Below are 21214 nucleotides of genomic sequence, written 5' to 3' on the forward strand. Positions count from 1 at the left end.
ACAGGGACTGGGCTGGGCTGGGCCGGAAAACTCCTGGCGCCGTAGGGATCTCTGGCCAGGAAAACCTGAGTTTGCCTGCAAAGCCCCCTATGGGTTCCTACCCAGGTATTCATGCTAAACAGCAGCCGGCGCGGATTGACACGGCACGGGCACGGAGTGAAACCCGATCGTCCACGGGGCGGGAGCAAAAGCCGGAGAAGCAGCGACTTCTGTGCATCCGTGCGGCTGCCGCGGCCTCGGCAGCTCCTCCTCCCGGGTCTCTGGGTGCCGCTGGGCCGGGTGTCTCCAGAGGAGGGCCTTGCCCGGATGTACTACACACTGACTCATAATCCAATCGACACCGCCGCGGCAGGCAGCGACACACACACACACACACACAGACAGACAGACAGACAGAGCCGGGCTCCCGCTTCGCTCTCCGCCTCCCCTCCCCGACAGCAGGGGCCGGCCTGGAACGCACGTAGCCCCCCGCCCCTGCCGCCGCGCGCACCCCGAGGCGCCGGGGACGGGCACTTGCTGCCGGGCTGCTCCCGCCGCCGCCGCCGCCGCCTCCCCGCGCTAGCCGCCGCCCCGCCCCGCCGGGTCCCCGCTGCTCCCGCGTGTCCCTCCCCGGCCGCTGGCTAGAGGCGCAGGCAGCTGCCCTGAGCAGGACCCAGAGAGCGGCTCTCCTCCGGGCAGGAACATGGGTAAGTCCCCTTCTCCCGCGCGGTCTAGCCCGGCTCCAGGCAGCTGTCCCCCAAAGTTATCGCCCTTTCGCGCGCCTGCCTCTGCCCCCGCCCTCTCTGGCATTGCTCTGCCGCACCGCGGGGCCGGGGAGACGCTCGCTCCTCTCCAGGCAGCAGGGACGGGGCCATGATGCCGAAACAGGTCCGCTGCTCCTCTTCCCCTCCCCCCGTGGCTTCTGTGCGGCTCCCTGTTTTGCATCCTCTTCCCCGTCGCACTGTCCCTTTGCCTCCCAAGGCCGGCCCCTTGCTTCCCTCCTCCCTCTGTGTCGGACGGGCAGGAGGAGGAGGAGGAGGAGGAAGACGACTTCATGCAACTTCCTCAGTCGCTTCTGTTGTCTCCCTTGACGAGGCTCCGGGTGCAGATTGCTTTTGCCAGGGCTGTGCAGGGAATGGGGGGGTGTCTCCACCCAGCCCCGGGGTAAAGAGCACAGCTGTGGCCACGGGGAGTGTAAAACCAGAGACCAGTCCATGAAATAGGCGAGCAGGGATTTGCTCCGTACTGGACTAGCGGGGTGTTTACAGGGTGTGTTGTGACTGGGCTGAGCTCGGTACCTTGGTCACGTAAGGGCTGGGAACAGGGGTGAGACAGCAGGAAGCTGAACATAGTAATGGCACCTTTTTTCTGAACTTAAAGGGTTTCCTTATTTTCTAAAATCACACTGCAAAGTTTCTGGGGGCTCCTGTGATATTGCCAGTTAATCCGTCAGGCTGGCCTTAGGTAGGCTGAATGTCAATTTAATAAACTGAATGTACTCCTCAAATATAATTTGTTTTACAGTATTTTAATACAGATTTCTTAAGTGGAAATCAAATTCTGTAAGTATTAAAGGAGAATTGGAGCAAGTGGCCATGTAGGTCATTCAACAGACTACATTTCCCCCACTTTTGTTTGTGTAATAGACAGTTGGGATCATACGTTACAAAGATTATTTGATGTTTCATTCTCACCTATGGTGTTCCTCTGCATACTTTTTGGAACCCCAGAGATCTTCATATTGGGCCCACCCTACTATTTTTAAGTCACCATGTGTCTAGTGAAGAACTGCAGTCATATTATCTGTCTGCTAACTCCCAAAGCTTGTAGGCTGATGGAGACCTCCAAAAGAAAACCCACGCTGATCTGGAAAGTAGTGCTGCCTTACGGCCCAATGGTGCAAGTGCTGAGGACACTGTATCTCCTTGGAAAAAGAAAAGGAGTACTAGTGGCACCTTAGAGACTAACCAATTTATTTGAGCATAAGCGTTCGTGAGCTACAGCTCACTTCATCGGATGCATTCAGTGTATCTCCTTGGGCTGCACCAGGAATTGAGGATAGTGTACCTCTGCCAGAGAGGCAGTTATACTGTAGTCTAATACAGTGGTTCTCAACTGGGGGTCTGGGAACAGGTTTCAGGGCGTCTGCCAAGCAGGGCCCGTGTTAGACTCTCTTGGGCCCAAGGCAGAAAGCTAAAGCCCCAGCGAATGGGGCTGAAGCCAAAGGCTGAGCAGTGTAGCTTTACAGGGCCCCAGACAGTTGCCCTGCTTGCTACCCCCTAATGCCAGCCCTGGCTTTTATATGCCATTTGTTGTGGTACAGGTGAGCCATGGAGATTTTATAGCATGTTGGGTGGACCTCTAAAAGAAAAAGGTTGAGAGCTACTGATCTAATAGTCTAAACACAGGATAAGGAGTCAGCAATTCCTGAATTCATAATCCTAGATTTGACACTGGACTCCTGCTGTTGCTGCCTTAGATAAGTAACTGGTTTCTTTTGAGACCATATAAATCTTTTGCCTTTTACTAGACAAAGATTTTCATGTTTAGAAACAACCTCTATACCTTAGTTTCCCTGTCTGTAAAATGGGGATAATGGTTACTTACCTTTCAGGGCTGTTGTGGAGATTATTTCACTTTTATAAAGTGCTTGGAAGAGGAAAAACTCTATGTAACTGTTAAGTATAATTAATTCTTTTCTCAGAGGCTGATATTGAACCTCTGCCTTGACATTGTGGTAAGGTTCTGGATGTCTCATTTAGCTGAGATGAAAGGCCAACTCCTTGACTACTTACTAGGTGATTTTTAATGACACTGATCACAAGAGTAGGGATATTTATCCCAGTATCATGACCAAAGTGCTAGTGCAGAATAAATGCTACATTCTACTCTAGAAAAGGCTCCATTCCAGTTGTGAGTGAGGTTGTAAATTGCTTGTATAATCTTTCTAGCCAAAGATTGTTGCATAATTATGACTTTATTAGCAGTGATAAAATGACCAAAAGGGTTTCCCTTCAGAGTCCGTCAAGGATGCTCCTTAATTGTCCAAAGGGGTTGCTGTTGAGCAACAGAAGGAACCCACTTCACTTATTTTTTCCCACCCCTCCACACATCTGGATCTGATTCTGCTGCTTTTCAGGTCAATGGCAAACTTACAACCTCCTCTACAGCAGCTCGTGGTGTTCTGAGGAGCCAATGACCAAGATGGAAATCAAAATTGCGTCTCTCCTCTGGTTAACCAGCTATCTGTTTTCTGTTACATTTTTTAGGGCAAATGATGACTTTGGATGTTTAGGGTCTCATGATTAAACTCACAAAATCAGTACAGTAGCTTCCATTGCTCGATTCCAGTGTGCTCTCCTGTTTTTACTTGTGCATTGCGTAACTGTTGGAAATACTCAGAAAGTAAGTATTGAGGATGACTTTTTGCAGCACTAGATCTCTTCCTCAAGCTTCTGTTAACTTGGTAAATCATACTTGAGAATCAAGTATTTGTGGCAAAGAGTACTAAATCTGTTTTATGATTAAACATACTGAATATTCTACACTTAAGCAGGTTAGAATGGGATTAGTAGATTCATACACTAATGATGTAAAATGGAAGCCCTGGAAAACATTCATATTCCAGTCAAAAGATTTGTGCCATTAAAGAGATTCATGTGTACATGTGAGACTGTGGGAGCTCTGCTTTTAGAATGCCTTTCCTATCTCAGAGGCACCAACTGATTATTCCTCTGGCAATGATTTGCTTCTGTAGGATTGAAGTAATACTTGTCCGTCCCAAAATTGTGCTTTTGTCCTTTGGATTTATATTTAAAATGATTAATTCAGACATTATTTTAAAAAATGTTTGATTTTTAGCATTAAGCATTCCTTTTGCATGGTAGGTTTCTTTAGCTGTTCTTGGAAGTACAGTACAGCACTTCGAGTATTTTGGATGACACTCACTGCTATTGTTTTCTGTGCCTTTCTAATGAACATTACTTGTGCATTTTTACCATAGTATCTCTGGTTTGCAAGGCATTTTGTACCCAACTGTTTCTCTTTGTCTTATTTCCTGTAGTGCAACTTTATGTTATCTATCTTGCATAGAGACTGTATTCTAAAAGACTTTACTATAAACGTTATATGGTATTTTATATGGGTACAATTTTATTTTTATCATGTATATTAATTTCTACCTGCAGATTAGGCATTCTGGATTGTAGACTTCAGCTGCAAGTGGGGGTCTGCATCTACATTTCTTAAGTCTTTCTACAGCACTCAAAACAATAGCATCTGTATGTCTCTTAAAAAACATACACACAAAACATCAATTCTCCTGTCTAGATGGCTGGCTTAATTAAAATATTGCTTATTTATCTGTTCTCCTTTTGTTACCTACCCTAATCCAATGCTAAAGAGAGACCTGAGTGAATAGAGATTTATAGTGCCAATTTCAGGGCCCAGTTCTTCCCTGCCTAGTCTGTACTCATTAATTCAGTGTGTGTGTTTCCTTGCAAAAATGTACAATGTGCTAAATATGTTCAGGAAGTGTCAAGCTTCAGGTCAGCCTGGTGGTTGAGCTATAACATATGAGATCCAGATTGTGGATGGCACAGATTGGCAAAGATAGAGTCCCTGTTTTCAGGAGGTTGGTTTTGTGAAAGCTTCCTTCTGTTCACCTTGTAGAGGGAGCTGAAGTGTGTTTCAGGTGAGGCTGTAACAGTGTGACTTTGGGGAAGAAAGGGGAATGGGACAAACTTTTTTTTTTTTTAAAACACATTTAATATAGTGGCAGGAAGGTGGAAGTAGATGAAAATATTCTTCCATCCTGAGAAGGTTCTTTTTGCTACTCCTCTCAGTACTTGCACATGCTATAGTGGTGATAATTGGTGTTGCCAGGCTGGAAAAGCAAAATGTTTGCACTGCATTCATAATAGAGCTAAGAGGGTTAGCAACCAAACTCTTCTACAGCTGCCAATGGATTTAACTCCACAGGTTTGTCCACTGTCCGATGACTATGGTCGGTATCCCCCTCCTTCGCAAAAACAAACATTATTTTACATTAATAGTTAAGAGAAGTGCTCATAATTCACCACTAATTAACCAACTTTACTCAAGAAAGGTTGAAAACTTGTGTATAGGATTCCCAGGTTACACTCAAAATACACTGAGAATTAGAGGGGGGAAATCCTCATGTCTTACTTTTTCTGCTTTTCTGGTTTATTTTCTTAACTTTTTTCTATGATGTTCCCAAGTCCCTCTCGTCTTCATAATTACACTCTGCTTTTCCTAGTTCTCCCTCTATATGCACTTCCCCCAAAGGGTTTTTGTTCTTTTCTATTTTTGTTTCTCTTCTTCGTAACATGCTCATTTCTATTATTATTGCTTTGTTTTCTTCAGATTTCATCTGATCTTTTGCTCCCTTTTTTTTTCTCTCTCGGCTTTTATTTCGATTTTGTAGATAGACACGCATTCCTTGCTGACTTCTTCTTAAACTACTTCTGTATATTCTGTTCTCAGGAGACATAATTTTTGAATGAAGCCTTTAACCTAATGGTATAGACAAAACTATTAGGCGTCTTTAAGAACAAAAGAATGTAAACAGTGGTTTCAACACAGGAACAGTCCTGATTAGGGAAGATTAGTCAGAACTAATCTAACCTCTTTGGCTTCTTCAGAAGTTCAGAACTGCAGGCTTCCATGAAATGTTGTTGAAAGGGGGAAAAAAAAAAGATACAGTCTAGAACTAGTTATTTCAGTGTCAGCATTTTAAAGATTCACATTTTTTTTGCTGCAAACTGGTCTTTGCTTTGGGAAATGACAGTACAGCCTACTATACTGGTTGATGCACTCTGACTAGAATAAATACGCTGATTTTCTTCACATCTAATTGTTTTAGCAAAATATTTTACAAGGAAAAAATATTTTTTGTGTTACTTGTATGAGTTTGTGCATTAACCAGAGATAGCAAATGCTGACCCCGTTTTATAGATAATAGAAGACTCACTGTCCACCATAGACTAGCCTATGCATGCTAGGCCTTAAGGAAGTGAGAGCCCTTGCTATCTATAACTTTGGAGGCATTCATTACCTTTTAGGTTGTCGCTTGTTTTCTGTTGTAAGCATGATTACGAACCTCTAAGTTCCTAGAAAATAAAACAAAGTAATTTTTCTTGAAATGTTGATGTGTGTTCTCTAGCTAAGTCAGAACTTTTTAATGACAATTCGAGAGTTACTCAGAAAAGGCATTTTTTCCCAATAAGGGATTTTGAAAGTGTTATCTTTCTCTTTAAGTAGTCTGATGATTTTCTGTTAAACCCTCTTTCTAGAACAGCATCATCTAGAAATTTTAGATTTGTTTCAATCACTGTTTCTGTAAACTGCTTCACTGTTTCTGAGCTTTATTCCATGGGTTTATTTTTGGCAAGTAGCGCGCTACCAAATTCACGTGTCACGGACCATGAAATCTGGTCTCCTCCTGTGAAATCTATATAGTATAGGGTAAAGCACACAAAAGACCAGATTTCACAGGGGAGACCAGCATTTCTCAAATTTGGGGGTCCTGACCCAAAAGGAAGTTGCAGGGGGGGTCACAATGTTGTTTTAGGGGGGTTGTGGTATTGCCATTCTTACTTCTGCGCTGACTTTAGAGCTGGGTGGCTGGAGAGCGGCAGTTTCAGGCTGGGAGCCCAACTCTGAAGGCAAAGCCACTGCCAGCAGCAGCACAGAAGTAAGGACGGCATGGTATGGTATTGCCACCCTTACTTCTGCACTGCTGCCTTCAGAACTGGGTGGCCGGACAGTGGTGGCTGCTGAGTGAGGGCCCAGATCTGTGGGCCGCAGTAAGGGTGGCAATACCATCCCATGCCGTCCTTAGTTCTGTGCTGCTGCTGGTGGTGGCTCTCCATTCAGACCTGGACTCCCAGCCTGAAGCCACTGCTCTCCAGCTGCCCAGCTCTAAAGGCAGCACTGCCGCCAGCAGCAGTGTAGAAGAAAGGATGGCAGTACCACAACCCCCCCCTACAATAACCTTGCAAACCCCCCCCACACACACACACACCCCTCCTTTTTGTGTCAGGACCCCTTACAATTACAACACCATGAAATTTCAGATTTCAATAGCTGAAATCATGAAATTTATTATTTAAAAAATCCTATGACCTTGAAATTGACCAAAATGGACCATGGATATGCTCAGGTCCTATTGATAAGGTAGAAATTTAAAAAAAAAAAATGGAGTTACACTCTTTGGAAAGTTGAACTTTAGACCAAAAGGAGTTGATCTGTTTTACAGAATTTACAAGATTTGCCCATTAGAACTTGTAAACACTGTAAAACAAATGGCTGTAGTTCAAGGAGGCTTCAGAGCTTTACAGACATCCTATAAATCTGTGAGCCAAGTAGCTCTGGTTTAGGAAACTTTTACATAAACCCCTGGTGATATTCTAAAACTCCTTAAGACAAATAGCTGTGGTTCAACTAGATTATACGCTTGGCAGACACCCAGAAGATCTGGTTAACTTCATAAACCAGGTAATTCTCATTCATACTACTCCAGCCTGGACAGAGGACTCCAGTTCAAGATACTTCTAAGATCTTCTGGCAAAGCCAGGATATATTGTCAACTTCACCATTCGGGTCCAGTTGAAGAAATGTGAAAGGTGGGCAGACAAAGAAAGCATACCTTACATGTCTCAGACTTGAATCCCTTTGCAGACTCCGTTGTTTGTAATCCCTGCAGTGAAATGGATAGGAACCAAAGAAACTGTAAAGGAGTATTTGAACATCCAACTCTCAAAGTATATCACCAATAATTAATTTTGGAGGCATCAGAAATACTGTTACAGTTAAAATTGAATTGAGATTTGCACTTAAAAGTAGTTATTAAAATCCCTCTATTTCCCAGTTTCCTAGTCTCCAATTTTGGCACAAGAACTCTTCATACAGCAATTGAATTTTCAGTGAATATTGAGGAAAATATTTGCTAACTTTTGTGGAGGAAACATTTAAAAATGCCCCATTTTTGAGATTGCCCTGTTTTCCTCATATTTCTTCATAACCACAGTCCTTGCAAGCTCCAAATTTCTCCAACACGGTCTAACAATATCTTCAACATAGGCCAATTCTGAACCTCTATTAAAATACAGAGAGTTATTTCCCAGGTTAGTGATAACGTAATTGAGATTCACCAAGATCTGACAATGAAAACTTTTCAGTTCCATCTGCTACTTCCATTTTCTAACACCACCAGTCTGCCTTCTTGACTAGCTGCGTCACTTTGAAGAAAAAATAAAATTTTTGAAAGTTTTCATTTCCATTATTGGTTGAAGTTTTTCTAGTGGCTCTGTGTCAGATTCAGTAGATCACTTAAATGCATGCTTAAATTCAGTTAAGTCTTAAAGTATGTGCTTTGTTGAATTGTGGCTTCTATCTTTGACTCACCAGTTTTCTGCTGCACATATCTGGGAACCACGTTGCGCAGCAGGGAGTATGAAGTTGAAATGAGAGAGAGGTGGCTCTGAGGGATGAGCATCAGAGCATGGATGTATTGGAGGGAACAGCTTGAGGGAAAGGTCTATGGGAGACAATGACATTTGAGCTGGCTTTTGAGGAGACAGGTGGGGTTTATCAGGGTTGCTTGGAGACCTGAGAGGAACAGGCTTATGTGTGGGGATAAAGGATCTCAGAGGATGAGAGTTCAATATGTCTGCTAAGGCATGGGAACGCAAAAGGCTCCCCTGGCAGGAGATGTGGTCTGAACCCAAAGCTGATGAAGTTTTTTTGTTTTATTTGAAGATTATGGTGGAATTGTTTATTTTATAAATAATTATGATAGTGTGTTGTCATGATAGTTCAGCAAAACTTGAAAAGACTAAAAATTCTGAAACTTCATTAGTTAAGGTTGTGAATGAATGAATATATATATATGTATAACCACATTTGATATGTATTCGCACACCATGCCTGGAACAAACGGGACCTAATTAGAATATTGTAGATACAACAAAAAACTCCTAAATATTTGAAAGTCAGGGAACTTAGAGATCAGGTTTCTCAAACAGCCTTAACTCTTCTTTGCTTTCCCACCTTATCCCTGACCACACAAGATCTGTCCCTAAGATTCCCTTACATCCACATACCATGCCTCTTCTACATCTGCATTTCCAGTATAAGCTTCATACTCCATTGTCTTGTTGCATTGTCTACATACTAATATTGGAACTAATACATAAGAGCCACCAATCAATAAGCAGACCCTCCAATTCCTTTTCTCTTTTATTAACCATCTACACCTACAGTACCTACCTGCCAGAATAACCAGTTACAGCAAAATAAGTTGTCGTTGTCCCTGTCCCACCCCATATTCCTTAGAGTAAAGAGACCCCTATTTTCACATCTTATGCTTCATATTCAGTTTGGAAACAACATTTTTTCCTATCCACCATTCCATTATCTGCCACAGTGAAATTACCTCATCTGCCCTTCATAACCAGACTGAAAACTGTACTGCACTCAGGACCTGTAGAATTACACAGTAATTAGGGACAGATTCTGCAACCGACACAGTTGAACTATGTAGCAGGAAACTGCAAATTTTGCAGTCTCTTTTCAGTTAGGTTTGCCAAAACAGCAGCAAAATAAATACAAGCAAAAATTAATTGAACAAGTAAAAAAATGTCGTCTTCCCTTCCCATTCTTCAGCCTCTTTCTTTTGGAGCCTGTCCCCCCCGTCCGTCCCCCCCCAACATACTTAAACTCCATGGCTTACCTATGCCACATCTGTTTTTCCACATATAAAAGCCAGGGCCAGTGTTAGGGGGTGGGAAACAGGGCAATTGCCCAGGGCCCCATTCCACAGAGGGCACCGCAAAGCTAAGTTGCTTAGGCTATAACTTCAGCCCCTGGTGGCAGGGCTTCAGCCCCATGCGGTGTGGCTTTGGCTTTTGGCTCTGGGCCCCAGCAAGTCTAATGCCAGCCCTGCTTGGCGGACCCCTTGAAACCTGCTTGTGGCCCCCCTGGTTGAAAACCACTGCTTTAGATCAAAAGGAATGTTTTGTCATGCAGGCATGTCGTGTGTGTCCTACTTTCCAGCTGCCACCCCCTATTGAGAGCATGTCTAGCGATGCTTCCTGTCTCTATGACATGGGCAGCACCTGATTATCGCTTCTGACCTGTCGCATTACAAGTCACAGGGAATATTTTAAATTAGTGGGGAAACAGAGTTTCTAACCTTAGAAATGAACTAAAGCATGTCTGTCAGCACTAGCTGCACCCTGACCCTGTCTGTGGTCTCTCTGAGTTCACCCCCAAAGGTGTTAGCTTATGCCCTTGCCTTTTCTGTGGCATGGAATCCTGCAATTCTCCCTTTCTTATACCAAGTGCCAGGCTACAGCATGCTGTGGATCGACTATGCTTCCCCAGTAGCCCAACTGGGTTCCGCACCTGCAAGTTTTCCCTTCGGGAGCTGTGACCAGTGGTAAATACAGTGACCCAAAGCAGTTTTCTTAAACCAATGTGGTGTTTAATCTTAACAGTAGGAACAAAGAATAAGAGAAAAAGGAATTTAAAACAATAAAAGGGCTAAGTGTACTGCAATTAGTATCCGGGCGCCATTGTGTTAGGCACTGTACATATTTATTAGAAGACATACCCTATAGAGCTTACGATAGAGTTTATGAGAAGACAGTTCGTGTGACCAACAAGAGGAGAGAAGCGGGAAGGAGGCTGAGGACAACAGTAACAAGATTATGCACTAACAGGCCAACAGTGTCCCAAACTGCTGCCTCTTTTTCTTAGATAATTGCTGCTGCTTGCTATTTTTTTCCATTCTGATGTGGGGAGCTGTTTATAAGGTCAGGGTGTAATTCTACCACCATTGCCATAAAGCTGCAAAGTACTATGGCTTTGACTGTTCTTACAATATTCTTCTTCTTCTTCTACCAGTGCCTCGGAGCTCTAGATGAGATTAGCGCTCCAGTGTGGTAGGCTCTTCACAAACACAGGGCTCTGATCCTGATCCATAGCTTTAGATTGCAGTAGCACCCAAAATACACTTTTCAAAACACATAGGAAGACAGTCCCTTCTCCAGACAGAGTACTGTACTCACGTTCTCCAAAACAGAGACAACAGTCATAACTATTTCACATAGAGGATGTGGGGAAGCTGACATGTGCATAGTGTATTTTTTCATTGTTAATTTCATACATTTGAAAAATGGCTGAAATACTTGTATAACTATGTCCACTTTATTGTGGCTGCTTCACAGTGTTGTGAATGTGTCCAGAGTCAAAGATGTTTGTGTTGAGACAAGTTTATTTAACAGCCCGCCTTGATTTTTCACTCTGCTCTTTTCCTTTTAACATTTTTCTTTTCTCTTACCTTTTTCCCCCTCCTGTTAACTCTTCCCACCTTTCATCCCTGTTTCTCCTGTTCCTTCATATCTCCAGCTCCATTCCTCATGGCCCAGTGTTCTCCTTTTAGGTTCTCCCCACGTTCTACCTCCTCCCAGTGGTCTTTCTATCCCCCTCCTCCCAGATGTCTCCCACTCTCTTTTCTTTCGTCTTTCCTACGTCTACCCCCTCTTTCCTTCTCAGGGTTCCCTTCCCCATTCCTGTGGGTGGGTTTCCCACCTCTCATTCTACCCTGAACCTCTTAACATCTGACCCTTCCCTTTCCCTGCAGTCTCCTCTTTGTCTTCACCTGACATTTTTTCAGTTTTCAAACACTGAAAAGAAACCAAAACTTTCTGATTTAAAACAAAATTTTTAATTTCGTTTTGACAGCAAACCCCAGAAAACTTCCTTCAGCTCTAAGCAATATTAACTCATGTTTCAGTTTTGCCTCCTTGGATTAACCTAATATACTAATATATCAGGCGGGAATATGTGAGGATATACTTTATATGAAAGTAACTATACAAAATTAGGTCCCAGTCCTACAGTTGATGCTACATCGCAGACCCTTGTGGCCACATGGAGCCCTCTCTGAGTTCCACTGAAGTAACTGGGATTTTGCCCATACTGACTTAGTTGTGGGAACAGAGCCTTAAATTGTGTTCTACTGATGATATCATGCAGAATGCTACATCTCTAATTTCTTCCAAGATATAGCTCAGAACTGTGGAATCTTTTGGTCACAATAATGAAAATTTGAACCCTGGGCCAATTTTGACCATCAGGAGCATATTATTGTTATTACATTTCCTTATTGATAAGTGAAGGAAGCTAATCAAAATCAGTATAGTACAGGAAATAGGGTCAGATTTAGATTGTCATAACATGACATTAAAAAAAACCAAAAAACCCAAACCAAAAAAACAAACAAGAAGTTCCATAAAGTTCGAGGGGGAGTTTTGCTTAAAAATTGATGGAATGATCTGGTTTATAGCAATTTGTTATATCTATTTAACGTTCAATTTAACATAGAAGAATATTCAGATTGTTAGAAGATATCCTGGAAAAGGAAAGAGGTGGCATAGTATCAAATTATTAATATACACACAGTGACCTTTGTTCTATCTTGTAGTGGCATAAGGAGAAAGAAAAATCAACTTTTCAGGAGTCGGTGTTTCAGCATCCCTTTTCATGTCCATGTAGATAGATAGTGGCTTTTGATGTCTGATAATAGTAAGGTCACATATGCCCACAAGGTTTCAGGGACTTCTCTCCAGGGCTGCTACGCATAATATTTCCAACAACACATATCTAAAGAATGTAGATATAAGGCTCCGAAGGCAGGAGACTTTGAGAAGGGCAAAAAGTGACTCTGTCCACTTAATTAGAATACATTTTGATCCTCAAAGTTACTGATATACTTGTCTGTCTTTCCCAAGACAAAAAAAGCCCCTTTGCAATGGAAGAGTAAGAATCTTGGCAATTGAGGGAGGGGGAAGCATGCTGAGAAGCATTGAAAGAGTTCTCCTTTGATTATACATTTTGTCCATAAGTTTGAGTTCAGCATCCATGCCCAACATGAAACAGATGGTTGGATAGATAAATGGCTTAGATAACAAAGCACTTTATGTTAACAAGGGGTGGATCTGTTGTTGTTGTTTTAATGTATTTGCAATTAAATAGGCCTGTTGATATACATCTATGGATGTGAGTTGTACTGTTGTTCTAGCATGCTCTGGTACTTCAAATTCTAAAAAGCTTGCAGTAATTCAAAGATGACATATTTTAGGAATCATGTAAGCTTAAAATTGCCAACCTTTCCAAGGTCAGAATCGGAAACCTATATAATTTTAAAAAAACAAACAAAACATTTTTTGGCTTCACAAAGAGAACTGGTTAATTTCTTGAAGACTGTTATGGGCTGTATGTTTCATAAATTGATCATTTTTTGGCAGCTTCTCTGAAACACACTGCTGTTTGACTTATATTATTTTTTAATACTGTTTCTCAAAATTTATTCTCTTTAAAAGGACCTTTAGCAAATGTGTCTTGAAATCAGAGGTATGTTGATGAGTCTTTGTTCAGATTAGGTTTAGGCTGGGCTTGGAGTTACAGATTTAATGACTAGGTGAAAGGTTTGGTATCAGATTTGACAACTGGAAATCTTGTAAACTGTTCTTATGAGATTTTTGCATTAATGCCAGAAATCTTGAAAAAGCAGCCAAAATCTTAAGATTTTTAGACACATCTAAAGTGGAACTAGAAAAATAAGCAAACAAACAAAAAAAAAACAAAAACCAGGCCTCCTCTGGTTTTGGCCATAACCTGGACACAAAACGTGAAGTAGTTCTGGTTTTTGAACCCCTGGCCTAGAAATTCAAAGGTATTGAGATTATGAGAGGTTCTGGTTTTTGCCTTTCTCAGAATTTTATATTATTTTTAGAGATCATCTTAAATAATGGAAGTGCTTAAAAATAAAATCTCAGTGGGATCTAAGCACTTATTTAAAGTTAAGTATATTAAGTGACTTCAGTGTAATTACTTATGTGCTTAAAATTAAGGATGTATTTAGTTGCTTTGCTGGATCCATGACCAAGACCTGTGTTTAGGCCTTTGGTATCCTGTATTTCCCCTTTGAAGGCCTGAACTCATGTCTTGGCAGTTATGTGAAGGAGAAACTGACTTGAAGCAATTGCTTTAAAATGTAAAAGTGGCAAATATACGATCAACTGAACTTTAAACCATTTTGCCTAAAATAATAATTATAATATTTAAATCTATGGTGATCTTCTGTAAGTGAAGGAGGATATCTGTTTTTTCTTTAAACATTAATTTAAATTGATTAAATTTAGAAATTAAATTTGTTAAATTAATTTAGAAATATCAGTTAATCTTTAATACTGGATAAGAATCAGTTTCTTCCCAATGGCTGTTTACTGGAAACAGTACAATAGTTCCTGTTTAAAATTTTTCATTTTCTCTTTACTGAAAGCTGCAATAGTTTCTAACTGAAGCTGGTTGTTAGTAGCACAAGATAATGCTGGTATTACTTCCATGTGTGTTGTATAATTTAACTGTATATAAACAGTGCAGTCATTAAAGCATTACTTTAATAGTAAAGTGTACAATTTAATCTGCATTAACTGATGCACAAATTAAACATGCAAAAAAAAAATCACATTTGCCTGTTCTTGGTATATAATATCGACTACATGCAAAGGGGTCCATTAACCTAGCTGTCAATTCGTTGGCTGCATGTTGTCTTCACACAGAATTAATTAAAGTTCTCTTCAACTAGTTTCCCAGTTCAAAAAGCAGATAGAATTTTATCCAACCATATCTATTGGGCACAGACAACACACAGGGTAGGTTTTTGATGGTCAGAGATATGTGTTCATATTACAGCAAAGGGGTGCCACACTTAAATGACCCTGATCCTGTAAAGGGTTCCATGTGGGTCGCCTTTTATGCCTATACTAACCCTTTGCTGGATCAGGATTGTGGTTTGTGCTCCAAATTCTGCTTGGTTACTTAACATCAGTATAAAGAAAAGGAGTACTTGTGGCACCTTAGAAATTAACCAATTTATTTGAGCATAAGCTTTCGTGAGCTACAGTTCACTTCATCGGATGCATACTGTGGAAATTGCAGAAGACATTATATACACAGAGACCATGAAACAATACCTCCTCCCACCCCACTCTCCTGCTTGTAAGAGAGTGATCGCTTTAGATAAGCTATTACCAGCAGGAGAGTGGGGTGGGAGGAGGTATTGTTTCATGGTCTCTGTGTATATAATGTCTTCTGCAGTTTCCACAGTATGCATCCGATGAAGTGAGCTGTAGCTCACGAAAGCTTATGCTCAAATAAATTGGTTAGTCTCTAAGGTGCCACAAGTACTCCTTTTCTTTTTGCGAATACAGACTAACATGGCTGTTACTCTGAAACTTAACATCAGTATAACTCCACTAAACCCAGTAAAGCTACCCTGCCTTTATGCTGGTGGAAATAATTTAGCCTTTGTATGCTTCCATCTGAGACATTCTTGCTGGGTGATCTAGAACAATCTGAGGGTAATGTAAAACTGTCAAACAGGAGGGGGTCCGATAAATTTGTCATGGAAGATCTCTCGTAGTCAACACAGCTAATAAATAAAAGCCAAGCTTCTTTTGACACAGAGACATTTATCTTTATTTACCTCTCTCTTTTGGCATAAAAATATATATCAAATGAAAGTTTTACTTGTGCTTCATAACTTAAAACTTTTACATATTGCAACACTTCAATGCTCTGAAGCCAGATCAGTTTTTAAAAGTTTATTTTGTCATATTTGAAGGAACAGAGAGCCCGCAACTAAAAATTGCTTTCTGTTCATTAAGCTGTCATAACCCCCCCCCCAAAAAAAACCCAAACAAACCCCTACTTAGATTATTTGAAGAATATTTCAACATTTATGAACTGAAAGATAAATGGCTGTTAACTCAGATTTGGTTCAAAGCCTATTTGCTGCTTCTAACTGAAGCAAAAGCTATGGGCCTAATTCCAGTCTCAGTTCACTTTTGTTACTTGTGATTTACCCCAGTATAAGGGTGATTAGAATCAGGCCCCAATTCACTGTTGGCCTGGATCACCCTTAATCATTTAGGTTCATGTAAAGTGATGTAAAACTCTAACCAAGTCAGAATGGTAGTGTTTTACAATCACATTGCAGTGGTGTAACTGACTACTCAAAGTGCAAGGTAGTGGAATAAAGCCCACAACGTTTTCGTGATATTTGAGATGGATTGAATCAGTTTGGAAAAGTTTGGTTTCCAGATACTCACTCTTGTTTAGTAGCATTAGGATTTGTGGGCACCATCTTGAGTGCTACCAAAGACCCTCGTCTCCCACTGAAGTAATTGAAAGTTGCAAGTGCTCTGAATGTCAAGGAATCAGCATTACTGTGGAATCAGGCCTTGTATTCTTAAAAGCTGTGGTCTCTGCAATGCATCATGGTGTCAAACACATATATGAGTAGGGCTGACACTCCATGCATTATGGGAAAAGGGTACACGTACTTACTGTGGGTGACAGACACACAAACAGGGCCCTTTTATATAGAAGATGTAATACTGATCTCTACCATACATAGCACTTTCCTCTTTACAGTGCGTTATAAACATTAAAACACCTTCTGAGGCAAGTGAACAAAATATTATAAGGAGTACTTGTGGCACCTTAGAGACTTACCAATTTATTTGAGCATAAGCTTTCGTGAGCTACAGCTCACTTCATAGTTTTCTTTTTGCGAATACAGACTAACACGGCTGCTACTCTGAAACCTGTCAAAATATTATACATTTTACATATAGGGTAACTGAGGGAGAGGGGTTAAAGGGACCAAATCAAATTTAACCCAAAATGTAGGTTTTGTAAAGACATGTTCTTACAAAATATCAGAACAATACAGCCAATTAAAATAATAAATAGGAGATTTTTGTAAATGCAAAAAACTGAAATCACTCCCTGCAGTGTTTGCAATTTAAAGGACTGCAACATCCTGTTAGCACTGGAGAGCCATAAAGAGAAACTGACAGAAACAAAAGTGTAAATTGACTAATTTTTTTGTCTTAAACTTTGATGTGCACAAAAACAAACAGCATAACTAGTGAATAACATAGCATAACTCTTAATGTTTTAATAACCTACCCTAAGGTGTTATCAGTTCCATAGTTAAGGAAATTCGCTTCTAAGATTTCAGTGTTTAACCTGATACTGCCTCTTTAAGTGGCTTGCTGAACATGCTGGGGAAGTCCAAGTCTGAGCCAGAATCAAAAATAGGAGTTTGGCTCCCATTCCTATGTTCAGACGACAACTCTCTGCCTAAAAATGTGAAGGTATCTGCTGATTTCTGTAGTTATTTCATTATATGCATATCACCAAGCACCTGGGATGTTTTTAACCTGTTTTCATGTGAATTTGGGGAGTTGCTAAAGGTTAATCAGCTTTGTTTATAAACAGTTTACTTCTGTGTGATACAAACATTCCATGCCATCTGTGTCATGTACCTCATTGTCTCATATAATATTTTGACTGTAGATTCTTACCATAAAGCCTACAGTTAAAAATCTGTTGTAACCTCTTCTTCCAAATTTTAAGTTGTGCTAAAGCTTTTTTTAGCTCTGTCCAGTGGGATAAGGGACACATTCCAAGTTACCAGTATGTCGGAGATGCTTCCTTTGGCTAAGAAATGTCTTCTCAGCTAGGTGTATGTATGGAGATATTAATGCATCATGCTGACATTTGAAAGTGTGAACTTAATTGTAACTTTCAGTGTTTATTTTTCATCTGACGACTATAATGCAGAGTGTTCTCTGTGCTCCTGTTCTGCTCATCATGGCTTCCCACGGGGTCATAGGGTTTGAGCCAGAGGACTTGTTAATGTTAAGAATCTTCCATCACGCTCAACAGAATTTGCTATTCCCCAATGGCAAGATATTAGCTTCCATGGTTTTTCTAATTTGATTGTCCTTTCCTGTACATGAATTCCAGTAGCAGTGGAGAATGACCTTGAGCAAATGCAGGACAAGAATCTCACAATAATAAAAATAAATATATTTAAAGTAACCAGGGGATAAAATTCTTGATTTTTAGATGCACAATGGAATCCTCTTCTCGTAAAGCACTGGGGATTTTTCTCTCTCAACCCTAAACTTACTACAGATTTAACTAGAACAGAATAATGTTTACTTGGTAAAATAGCCCTTGCTCCTACTCACCACCACAGGAGTGGTAGCAGAACACACGCAACTGTGGGTGTGGGGCTTGTGTATATGTTTGATTATCCACTATTATGCACCTTGCATACTCATTTGGCTCTATGCAAAGTGGCTGTCAGGCACTATCTTTCCAGCATGGTAGAGTTTGCACTCACTCTGCACAGGTGACTGTACAAGGTAGTGAAAATCAAGCCCTACATCTTCAATTCCCAATAACAGAAGCAAGACCAGCTTGTCTCCTCTTCATCCTGTGCCAAGATCACTTTTCTGAAAGCCAGAGCAGATAAGCTCCTATTCCTTCCCTCTCAAGAGCACATTCAGTCAGTCTGACCTTGTCTACAGTGGGGATTTACCCCAGTTAGAGTCACTGACGCTAACACTTGTAGGAATAGGCAAACCTATAGACTGCAAATGGAACAGGTACAGTTGGTCAATTCCAAAAGTAAGCTGTATCATTGATTATAACAGTTGTGCCTGTCTATACTGAGGGGAGACTAGAGTTTGTGGTCTTTTATTTTAAAGTGTAAACTGATTGCCAGTTAGCTCACATTAACAGAATTGTAAATGCTCGTGTGAACATTCCACAACATTTTCTCTGGGACTCTAGGCTGAGCTCTAGGGTTACTCACAAAAAATTGTGTCCTGAACAAATGTATGTTGAGTATCCAGGCTAGCATTTTACAATTGTGCTAGCAAACATGAGTTAATTGTGTCCTGATTTCACTTGGGTTAAATGACTGCCAAACTCTGGTTTAGACACACTCTAGCAGTTTACTTCTGGATAACTGCAAGATGGTTGAAATCTGATGTATTCAAGGCCTGAGAGGCAAGCTTTCCCCTTATCCCATTCCCTCACAGGAAAAGAGAAATTTCTGCTCAACTAGATCAGAGGATAACAACAATTTCCTTTGAATACAGCATTTAGCACCACCGGTGAAAGAAAACTCCAGTACCCCAACGGTATTAGCACAGTGGAACCTGAAGAGTTACTTTGAATATAAGCAAAGGAGTACTTGTAGCACCTTAGAGACTAACCAATTTATTTGAGCATAAGCTTTCGTGCATCCGATGAAGTGGGTTCTAGCTCACGAAAGCTTATGCTCAAATAAGTTGGTTAGTCTCTAAGGTGCCACAAGTACTCCTTTTCTTTTTGTGAATACAGACTAACACGGCTGCTACTCTGAAACCTTTGAATATAAGGGGACTGAAAGTCCATTGAAATACAAGCACTTTGAGATTTTTCATTCTGCATTATAAATGGCATTTCACCAGCCCAGATCCCTAAAGATATGTAGGCACTTGAGTACTTTTGGAATCTGGGCCAGTATAACAAGTTTCTTTCTTTCTCTGTGTACATTTTTTTGAATTACTGTAACTATGTAGTCTAGTCACAAGTGTGGAATTTGTGCACTAAAAAAGAATAGGAGAATTATCAGTCTGGATATATGAAGTGCCCAGCCTCAAATCTGACATCATGATCAGTGCTTCTTGAGAAGTTGCTTTATAATGGAGCTATGGGTGATCTATCCTCAACTGCAGTTAAAGGGAACTTTAAATCATCAGCTATTAATACCAAATTATTCATCATTGTGGCCATACATACATATTTTAAATGATGCATATCAGGGGAGAGGGACGATTCTAGATTACTTGTGCTTGTAGTCCAATATTAACAGATTTTTAGGCTTTTCTGATAAATTTTACTCTCAGGATCAATATCTGATTGCATTAATTAGCATTACCTCAACCACCTTCAGTGGGATGCTTTTATGAATTAATAAAATCGAGAGGAATATTAAGATCTCACCAACGCAATTTTTCCCTTCTTATATGCAGCTGCTGGAAGTAAATGAATCACAGCAGGCAACGACGCTGCATTGACTTATGCCTGCTGAAACAGAAGCATCCTGGTCTTTTCCCATAGATTCATTAGACCTCTAACATGTCAAGAGTAGTTATAATTGACATCAGTGTCTGCCCCATGCTTTATTTTTTTTATTCAAATCGTGTCTTATAAGCTCTCTGTTGTAATATGTGACAACTTCTAAGGCTCTCCCTTCCTTCCATTTTCAGTGCACCAGTTATAACCGAGAACAGAAGTTTTGAGAAAAATAATGAGAAAATTAAAGTTTGTAGGAGGGATTGTATGATTTTTCCACTGAATGCATCCGATGAAGTGAGCTGTAGCTCACGAAAGCTTATGCTCAAATAAATTTGTTAGTCTCCAAGCTGCCACAAGTCCTCCTTTTCTCCTTCCCCGAACTGTGGCTCCTTTATGCCACTCCAGCAGCATATATGGGTTGTGAAAGCCCCACAGCTGACAGAGGCACTGGGTAGGGCTGCCGTAAACAACCTTCTAAATCTCTCGCAAGCCCTGGTGCAGAGGGCATATGAGGGGTGGGGCTGGGGACCTGTTGGGGTCGTCTTCAAACTGTTAATTGATACAAAGATTTCTGTGCTGCTCTGGGTGGTGGAGTAGCACAAAGGCAGCTCCTAGGAGTCTGACGTAAATTAAAGTAGTCTCTCGGTTCTTTCCTAGGTTTTACCCCAACCCTCACTCCCATCCACACAGAAAATTATCTGACGGAAGTTTTTTAATCCTTACCCAGCTGCGGGTATAAATTAGAACCCAAGTTCTGGTTTTACTCTGGCTGGGAACCTACCTATTTTGCAGTGAGTGATTTTTGCCTACCTCCTCAAGTGCCGATAGACCTCCAATGCCCTTCCTACAATTCTTCCTGAAGGACAGCAAGTTCTTGCACAACTGACAGGGGAAAGACACGTAGAGTGTCTCAGCACAAAGAGCCATGAGATAGGCTACCAGGCACACATGGGCCAGTACAGAAACAGTAAGAACACAATAATGCAGATAGGGGCTTGCTGTGGAACACTTGCACCCGACCTAGGCTAATCCATGTGCCAATCACTTGGGCTAACTGCAGTGTAGAGAGAGCCTAATTTATGGTATGGGCTGCAATAGCCCCTGTGACAGTCCAGAATTGGGCTTACAGTCACCTTTGTCCTCCCCCTTCTGAACTGTGCATTCTATGATCAGTACAGAAGCTCAGCCCTAACTATACAAAGGATTGTCAATAGAT

General features: G+C 41.1%; 1 protein-coding gene across 3 annotated transcripts in view; it reads left to right on the forward strand.

Moving 5' to 3' along the window:
• The first annotated feature begins 222 nt into the window (after positions 1–222).
• Positions 223–21214, forward strand: part of RAP1GDS1 (Rap1 GTPase-GDP dissociation stimulator 1) — a 155201-nt gene continuing 134209 nt past the window's right edge. For 2 of the 3 annotated variants that reach the window (XM_048846605.2, XM_048846606.2), the window contains exon 1: positions 223–686. In XM_048846605.2, coding sequence (XP_048702562.1) covers positions 683–686 — 4 coding nt within the window. In that variant the 5' untranslated portion in view covers positions 223–682. The remainder of the gene's footprint in view (positions 687–21214) is intronic. The other variant, XM_048846607.2, reaches the window with a different exon arrangement.

The sequence above is a fragment of the Caretta caretta genome, chromosome 4 (assembly GCF_965140235.1).
Source record: "Caretta caretta isolate rCarCar2 chromosome 4, rCarCar1.hap1, whole genome shotgun sequence".
In the NCBI taxonomy this organism is placed as follows: domain Eukaryota; kingdom Metazoa; phylum Chordata; order Testudines; family Cheloniidae; genus Caretta; species Caretta caretta.